This window comes from Chanodichthys erythropterus, chromosome 5, assembly GCF_024489055.1.
Source record: "Chanodichthys erythropterus isolate Z2021 chromosome 5, ASM2448905v1, whole genome shotgun sequence".
Lineage (NCBI taxonomy): Eukaryota > Metazoa > Chordata > Actinopteri > Cypriniformes > Xenocyprididae > Chanodichthys > Chanodichthys erythropterus.
In genome coordinates this window covers 2,512,013-2,521,732 of record NC_090225.1, presented here as the reverse complement: position 1 = coordinate 2,521,732, position 9,720 = coordinate 2,512,013, and the positions used below count along the sequence as shown (strand labels likewise).

The 9,720-nt window shown below is 35.5% G+C and overlaps 1 protein-coding gene across 2 annotated transcripts in view; it reads right to left on the bottom strand.

Annotated features, from left to right (window-relative positions):
- Window positions 1-1,026: 1,026 nt before the first annotated feature.
- egln1a (egl-9 family hypoxia-inducible factor 1a) overlaps window positions 1,027-9,720 on the bottom strand; it is a 29,448-nt gene continuing 20,754 nt past the window's right edge. Inside the window, exons 3-5 of one of the 2 annotated variants that reach the window (XM_067385644.1) lie at window positions 3,278-3,414; window positions 3,086-3,153; window positions 1,027-1,670 (exon numbers count right to left, since the gene is read on the bottom strand). In XM_067385644.1, coding sequence (XP_067241745.1) covers window positions 1,615-1,670; window positions 3,086-3,153; window positions 3,278-3,414 — 261 coding nt within the window. In that variant the 3' untranslated portion in view covers window positions 1,027-1,614. The remainder of the gene's footprint in view (window positions 1,671-3,085; window positions 3,154-3,277; window positions 3,415-9,720) is intronic. The other variant, XM_067385643.1, reaches the window with a different exon arrangement.

The following is a 9,720-nucleotide window of genomic DNA, read 5'->3' as shown; positions in this document are numbered from 1 at the left end:
TGATAAAATAAATCTATTGAATGCACTGTATTTCCAACCCGATCATTTATATTCCTGTCAAAAATCTAATATGGCACTTCTCTGACTGAACATTGAAATCTTCTTTTTGTAGTTTTATTTAACTATGATCTATTGTTTAACTTAAGCTAAATAGTTTATGTACTGATGTGCTTTATTTTTAATTTATGCATGAAAACCATATTCCATTTTTTGTACTGTAAAACAACTGACAAATTAATACATTCCATTTTCACAGATTCTGGTTATTTCTATTTTATCACTAAAGTCTCTATATCTGAAAATAAACAAATTATCATAGATAAATAGCATTTTTGTCCCTGGCAGATCTCATTAACCTGAATTGTAAAAAAGAAAATTGCACAGATATCCACTTGTGATGGAATAATTTATTTTACATTTGATTACTTTATTCAATTCTGTAGTGTTTTTACCTGAATAGATAAGACTGCATTTGTTCAATGTTTAAGAATCTAAAAATTCTATTACTAAATTCCTAACTAAAAATACTAATTAAGCCCCAGATATCTCTTACAATGAGTTTTACCATGGCTGTAGTTTTTCCTCACATGATTTATGAATGTACATACTGTATTTGCCACAAGGTGGCACAGTTTAGCCATTTCCAGCTGTTGTTCTTCATTTAACTAAAGACCCCAGCTGAGATGAGGCATATACACTAATCCGGCATAACATTATGACCACCTTCCTAATAATGTGTTGCTGCCAAAACAGCCCTGACCCTGATTCATCAGACCAGGCCACCTTCTTCCATTGCTCCGTGGTCCATTTCTGATGCTCACGTGCCCACTGTTGAGCTACAGTTTTGTTTTCTGATTTGTAAAGACTTGTTTTTATTGCACAGCAGCAGATGGTTTTCGCTTATGATGAAATATCAAATATTTAAGTGTTTATTTCAAGCACACGAGTTAACTGACAGCAGGAAAAATAAGCTAAATTACACCTTGTTTGAAAACACAAATGCAACAAAGCCTAAAATGCAAACAGGCTTTATTTTGATGAATTTAGACAATAATGACATGCAGGTCATGACAGACAATACTGGACGTGCACTGACTTAGTGCATGTAACAAAGTTAATCTGTAGGATTGCAGATGACATTCCCATGATGCATCTGCTAGCTCTCAGTCCTGAATAAACATGCCAAAAGTCCACGACCTCACTGGCATTGGGTGCATTTCAGTATGAACAGACAACTGATCAGTACTGGCGCAGCGTTGAGAGAGAACATGCATAGATGTGCAACTTGATTCATAAAGATCAGGTCGAAATGCAGAAGCTCATCCCAGAACCAAAAGCAAAATAATACATTTCTCCTTTTAACATTTTAAACATTCCTCAGAAGCACTGTGAGTCCAGTCACATGAGAAGCATTAATGTATAAGTAATACAGAGTACTGTACCTTTTTATAACTAAAATGACTGAATTCTGCAGAGTTTTAAATCTCTATTAATTCAGTCTTCTGCTCCTTATCTTGCTTCGTCATGGACACCCGCTGCTTTTTCCAACTGCCTCTTCTTTTTTTTCTCCACGCAGCTGGTAACCAGGAAAGGTACAGATTAATGATACTTTGATTAACTTGGTTCAGACGGCTTGTTTAGCTCCACCTTTACTCCTTTTTCACCAGCACCTTTCCAAAAACAAAACCAGATGGAAAGAATTTACTCTTTACAATTGCTCTCAGAGTTTGACAAAACAGATTTCAACTAACTTCAGCCCAAATAAGACCTCTAACTTCAAACCAAATAATCACATGACACTTTCTGTGAGCATATTTAAGTCTTTATTTACTGATAATCTTCTATCCTCAAAGCTCTCAAATAACATACAGTAGTGGCCAAAAGTGTTGTGTGGAGAGGGAAATTTGTAGGTATTTATCTGAAAAAAGCCCCCCAAAAAGGGCAAACAACAGCTACAGGTTTTATTTTATACAGAGCCCTCGCATGATATTCAGGAAAAAAATAGGCTAAATCGTGCGCATGATTTAGCAAATCGAGGGAATGAAAGAGAAAATTGTGTGCACGACTTAGTAAATTGAGGGAACGAAATCACAAATCGTGCATGACTTCGTAAAATAAGGGAGCAAATCAGTAAATTGTGCATGATTTAGCAAATCGAGGGAATGAAATAGAAAATTGTGTTCATGACTTAGTAAATTAAGAAAACTGAAATCACAAATCATGCACATGACTTAGTAAATCGAGGGAAAAAATTAGTAAATCATGTGCAGGAATTTAATTTTTTTTCCTGCATGTCATGTTGTGTTCCAAATTTGAGGTTGATATCTCAAAAAATTAGCTTTCAGTAAGATTTTGTTTGGGCGTAGTACCAAACCTTTCCACTAGATGAAATTCGTCTCCCATTAATTTCCAATGCAGTCAATATTGACCATGAACAAGTGTGACTTTTTTTTCTGGGACCATTTAACTTTTTTGAATGAGGGTTTTTGTGTGTGTGTGTGTGTGTGTGTGTGTGTGTGTGTGTGTGTGTGTGTGTGTGTGTGTGTGTGTGTGTGTGTGTGTGTGTGTGTTCACATAGTAAGTGCCAAAACCTTTACCAAGTTTCGTACCATTCCGATTAAGTAAAAAAATTCTAAAAATCCAAAACGTAGAATTATTCAGTCAAAAATGACCAAAGAGCACCAGGGGGTTAATAATATTTGAATAAAGGTTGAAGATGTCAGTTATCCTAGGCCGGACATCACTTTTAAGTCACTACTGTGATGCGCCTCAACAGTTTTGATGTAATTCTCATATCCAGGATAGAGAACAAGATTTGAATGACGATATTGTGTGAATAATGAGTTAAATCAAATCTATCATATGACTTTAGAAGACTTGTAATAAAGCACACTGGCTGTACAGAGACTACTTTTACAAAAATTATATGGTCTTTTTTGGAGCTCAACAGACATGGTCACTCTGAACTGTTGTTATATTTAAAAGAAATGCTGCTCAAACATCCTCCTAAATAACAGCACACAGGTTTGGAACGACTTCAGGATGAGCGAATAATGACAGTTTTTGTATTTTTGGCTGAGATTACCTGTTAGGTACTTTTCTTTAGCTCTGGCCCGCTCATCAGCATCGAAATACCACACGGTAATGGCATATCTATAAACACAGAAGACAAAGATTATGAGTTATAAAAGAAAAGAAGATAAAGCATGGTGTGTGTGTGTGTGTGTGTGTGTGTGTGTGTGTGTGTGTGTGTGTGTGTGTGTGTAGAGATGAGGACCTTGTAGCGTGCGCAGGCTGGACCTCGTGAGGGTTTCGTCTGTCAGACCAGAATAAAAGCAAGCGGTCAAATTTGGGTTCGATGTCCGCAAACTGAGCTTTACCCTCTGGAAATATCCGCAGTATGCCTCCATGTTCCTGATGACACAAAAAAGATGAATCGGTTATACAAAATACAATCTTGACTAGACAAAACTTTATTTTGGCTTGAAAAAGCCTGACCAGAAAGTTTGAGTTAGCTTTATGAGTTTGAAAATAGTTTGCTAGGGTGTTACTATGCAGTTGCTAGGATATTCTGGATGGTTGCTAGGCATTTGCTAGGGTGCTCTGGGTGGTTGCTAGGGTGTTCTAATTGGCAGATTACATGAGTTTAAAAGGTTTCAGTGTGTTTAGATTTGAAATTTTGACAGTTGGAGTTTAAGACAGTTGTCTTGGCTCATTTGAACATTCCGTTAAGTTGATTTTTATGAGTTTTGATCGTGCATTTTAGGAAAACTGGATAAAACTTTATTTTGGCTCGAAAAAGCCTGACCAGAAAGGTTGAGTTAGTTTTATGAGTTTAAAGATAGATGATTGCTAAGGTGTTACTATGCAGTTGCTAGGGTGTTGCTATGTAGTTACTAGGGTATTCTAGATGTTTTCTAAAGTGTTGCTATTCACTGCTTAGGTTTTCTAGATGGTTGCTAAGCATTTGCTAGGGTGCTCTGGGTGGTTGCTAAGGTGTTCTAATTGGCAGATTACATGAGTTTAAAGGGTTTCAATATGTTTAGATTTAAACTTTTGACAGTTGGAGTTTAAATGGCTTCAATATTTTTAGATTTTAATTTTTGTCAGTTGGAGTTTAAAGGGCTTCAGTGTTTTTAGATTTAAATTTTTGACAGTTGGCATTTAAAGGGCTTCAATATGTTTAGATTTGAATTTTTGTCAGTTGGTGTTTAAAGGGCTTCAATGAGTTTAGATTTAAATTTTTGACAGTTGGAGTTTAAAGCGGAACTCAGTAAGATTTGCGAAGCTCCCCCTACAGGTTTTCAGTGAATCACACTGTCGTAAATACTCCAAGCGCAGCTCTGGACTACAACGACTACAACGCTCACCAGCGCAGTAGTTTTGCAAATACAGTACAAGGAATCTTGATGGAGGTGGGTAATTTTCGAAATTGTCTTATAAAGTCATAATATATACATTGTTTTTGAATTACCGTAAAGCATTTTGTCACTCTCGTGTGAACGTGAACGTGAGGCGCGATTGTGTCGGGTCGATGCAGCTCAACTTGCAAGTGCTGTTTTCTGGCGTAGAAGTACCAGAGGGGATTAGTGCTCGCCTCAAACACACCACTACAAGTCAATTAACCATCGTAAGGACTTAGAAAACTATTTATGAAGGTTAAAAAATGTAATAATAAAAACTTAGTTCTGCTTTAAATGGCCTCAATGTTTTTAGATTTGAATTTTTGACAGTTGTAGTTTAAATGGCCTCGATTTTAGATTTAAATTTTTGACAGTTGGCGTTTAAACGGTCTTTTCTCATTTGAAATCTCACAGAAAACAAGAGTATTGCTGCGTCCCAATTCGCATACTATGCGTCCTAAATAGTATTCGAAAAAAGAATTAGTATGTCCCAAATCGTAGTATGTTGAAATGAGTATTCCAAAGATACCCGGATGGTGTACTTTTTCCGGTTAGAATTCGAAGTACAGATCCGTGCACACTTCTAACGGCTAATATTGCCCATAACACATTGCGCTGTGGACGAGGATTCGATTAAAACTACAAATACGAATAAAAAGTGTTTAAAAACTACAAACATGACGGACGTGCGAGGTACAACGGTTAAGATAAAGGGGCTTGAATGATAGCAGTGTCTAACCTGACAAAAAGATATTTATTAAATGTTATCCACATTATATTTCATCTGCAACAGCATTGTGAACTTTTATAACGATGTGTTTGGTCATTAACTTTTAAATGCATCATTATGCAAAGATGAGGAGAGTTCTCTGCATGAAAGACCCATGAGTGGCAGATCAACGTGCGACTACATTTCTCTCCGAAACGGTAGGAAAATAAATGTAATTCAATGTGGAGGATTTTAACTGTGACAAGATGATTGACAGGGTAGTTTAAACAGTTACAGGCTGAGTAACTAAGCAACAGAACGTCCGTTAAAGACGCAGTTATGACGAGGTAGTATGTCCCAAAACTTGCATACTCTTCTACTACACACTCAAAAGTATGTACTTTTTCTTTACAAAAACAGTACATACTTTTAGGACGTAGTATAAGTAGGCGAATTGGGACGCAGCAATTGTTTTGGGATTGAAAAGTGAATTTACTTACAGGTGCGAGTCTCTGTCCCATTCAACTAATATTTTTATTTTATTTCAGCTTTATTTATATTATAGAAATGTTTTGAATAGTTAACGATAATAACATTTTTTCCGTTAACATTAAATGCACTGAGAACTAGCATGAACGAACATCAACATTTTTATTAACCATCATTAACAAAGGTTAATAGATGCTGCATGAATACATTTCTCATTGTTAGTTCATGTTAGTTAATGAGTTGAGTGAGACCTTATTGTAAAGTGTTCCCTCTAAAACAATATATCGCCCCTTTTATAAATGTGAATTGTCTCTGATGCCGTTATCAATCTTAATAACCTCACGTGATACCATTCTAACGTGACTACTTACAATACAGTCGACTCAGCGGTGCGTGACTGGAACTTTTTTAGTGATAATGATAAATTCCATTAGCGAAAATAACAGAGCAGCACAAACAATGAGAGGCCAGGTCTGGAGGAGGTTAGGATAGGAAACCGCAGCGGAGCGCGGCCTTCCTGAATAGGGATGAGAGGAAAAGGCCACATGCTGAATAAAGGGACATACGCTGAGTGCAGGGAAGCAGACTGCTGAGGGTGCGAGAACGAACCATTCACACGCACTACACGCTGCTCTCTCTCTCTCTCTCTCTCTCTCCAGGGAGCTGAGCACACGCTTTATTCAGGTACATAGTGAATACTCACGTATGCATTTGCATTCAAGCACAAAAGTGCAAAATCATCCGGGAAATACACTTTAAAATGCTGTGAAATGCAGGGGGTAATGATACACTCAGCTCACGATTCGATACGTATCGCTCTGGGTTCACAATATTTTGAACAAAATAAAAATGGAATTTCAAATAACAGATTTATTTCCAAAACATTAACAATATTCAATAACTTTACATACAACTTAATAACGAATTTACAATATTTCAAGATTTAATTGAACTTTATGTAAATTAACAATTAGGTGTAACTGATCAAAAAAAAAAAAAAAAAAAAAAAATTTGAACATGAAATGAATTAGGATAGCTGAAACCTAAGAGAGAACTTCATAAATCATATTCATGATTCTGAACCTGAAAATACAGAATTATACCTACGTGTAAGCCTTTTTTACTGGTAAAATCAGACATTTGGACCCAGAAATATTGCAACATTTCATTATTATACAGTATATTCAACATTAAAATATAGTAGTTTAATGTACTGTCTGTGTACTGAAACTCTGTAAACTTTCGTTTTTTCTAATGCTTCAATGCGGGCATTCCTTCAATCTCTTTTACACAGACAAGAGAGATTACACTTACATGATAAGAATAAACAATCTAAAACGCTTTGAATCATCGTATTACCAACTAAAAATTTGTTGAGTAAAGAATTCGCGCTTTCACTTTGAGGAGCGCTGCTCCAGCGCGCATGCGCTTCAGATGATCAACGACGATTAAAATCGCAAAGCGCTTCAAAAAGACTTTAGTAGTTCATCCAAAAATTAAAATTCTATCTTTATTTACTCAGTCTCATATCGTTTTCGCGTGTCGATTAACTTTAAGTACGTTTGAACGTCCATGTTTACTACAGTAAGTGCGTTGTAAATCATCATTAAGCATCGTCTCCAGAAGGCTTGGATTAGACTGCTTGATTTATTATTCTTACGATGCCTTAATTACCTTTTATTTTTATTTTTTTTAAAGATCTTTTAAGTTTTAAGGGAATTGACTTTAAATGAAGGGACAGAAATCTCTCGGATTTCTTCAAATATGTTCATTTGTGTTTGAAAGATGAACGAAAATCTAGGTTTGAAATGACATGAAGGTGAGTAGCTACATTATGACAGAATTTAAGTTTTGTGTGAATTTTACTTTATAAATACAGCAAGTCTTGAATAAAACTAACTAATAATACGAGTCATATCATTTTTACATGAACGATACATAGGCCTATCGTCGCATTATTATATCGCGATATAACGATCTATCATTACACCCCTAGCAGCTATATTTTCTACACTGAAAAAAGTGGTAACATCTAAATTACCTGTTTTTATCCAAGTGAAAAGCGTAATTTAACCACTTTTATTTTTAGCAAGGTCAAAAGTGACAGTAATTTATAATGTTACAAAATATTTCTGTCTAATTCATTTTTTTAACGTTCTATTCATCAAAAAATCCCGAAAAAAGTATCACTAACTATAACTAATCAATGAACAAGACAACGAGCATGTTATACAAAAACGTGTGATAGGACATTTATGCAATCTTTAAAAAAGGTATTTTGCATTAATTGCACAATCCATGTGGCAGTTAGATGCGTTCCTGGGTCAACATATTTTGTTGATCCTGGAGCAACATTCTAGTCTGAAAATTTAATCTTAACCCTATTCCTATCCCTAAACCTAACCCTACCCAAAAGTTATCCCAAAAATCAGAGGGAAATGATAGATGAATAACACTGATGTAGAAGCACCAATTCATGATTTTAAGCCTAAACTTGACATAATCTGTAAACTTGTACCTGAAATCTGATTGGTTGATTTGAATGTTGTTCCAGGATCAACAAAAATGTTGAACTTATGCATTCATGTGCGAGGAGCACCCATCGTTTTCCCTTTTAATGAATTTTGTGCCTCATTTCCTTGACTTGGTAAGCTGTTTCAGTAACTCTCCTCCTGGTTTTCTCTGGAGATTACAATCTCTGAGGTTAATGGGATTAGGTCGAAATGAAGCAGGCCTACAGGCACGTATGCAGTCGCTCGCCATTCACGGTGACCGTCAGCAAGAGTCATGTCAAGTTTCTATAGTGCTTTATATAATACAGATTATTTCAAAGCAGCTTTACAGTGATGAACAGAAAAATAATGATGCAAACAGAATTCAATTCGGCTGTAAAGAAGCTCTAAAAAGACAGTAAAAACAGTTATAATTAAGTTCAGTATTGATTCAGTTTGGTTCAATAACTGTAAAGTTCATCAATTATGGATTATAGTTCAGCTGTGATGTCATTGTCCAGCTCAGTTCAGTTCTCATCCAGTAGTGTCAGTGCATTCAAGTCAATAATATTGTTGAATAATCAGTGTTGGGGAGTAGCTTACAACAAGTAGCGATGCTACTATCTTAACCACATTTTTCAGTAGCTTTTAAAACATGTAGCTTTTCCAGTAGCTAACTACTTTTTCCAGCAAGTAGGGGTGTAGCGCGACTTGCGGCTTTACAGTTCACTGAGAAGAGATTGTATGATGAGTATATAAAGTACGCACAGAGGTGGGTTGATATTTCACATGAATCGACTAGTAAAGGTTACACTTTTGTATGTAATTTATGCAAACCAAAGATTAAAACGCTGTCTGTGTCGAAGAATTCAAGCACATGCAGGTGAATGCTAGCCTTTTTAAATTAATTAACTGTCCTGCTTTATTGCACTCTATATCAAATATCTGTTTTTTATTTTATGATGACCCGTTAGAGGTGAATCTGTCCCGCCACAGTTTTATAATGAACCTAAAATATCACTAAAGTTGTTTTGTGTCATTGCTTTGGCGAAGCATCTGTCAATCAAACAGGAAATATATTTGAGATATAGTTTATGCTTATTTATGAAAGCTTGTTTCCACCAAGAAATAAAAAATAAAAAAGTTAATTGCAACTTTTTCTCACAATTCTGACTTTTTTTGCGAGACATAAACTCACAATTCCGAGTTATAAAGTCAGAATTGCCTGATATAAAGTCACAAATGCTTGATATAAAGTCAGAATTGCGAGTTATAAAGTCAGACTTGCGAGATATAAAGTCAGAATTGCATGTTATAAAGTCAGAATTGCAAGATATAAAGTCAGAATTGCGAGATATAAAGTCAGAATTGCATGATATAAAGTCAGAATTGCGAGATATAAAGTCAGACTTGCGAGATATAAAGTCAGAATTGCGAGATATAAAGTCAGACTTGCGAGATATAAAGTCAGAATTGTGAGATATAAAGTCAGACTTGCGAGATATAAAATCAGAATTGCGAGATATAAAGTCAGAATTGCGAGATATAAAGTCAGAATTAGAGATATAAAGTCAGAATTGCGAGATATAAAGTCAGAATTGCCTGATATAAAGTCAGAATTGCGAGA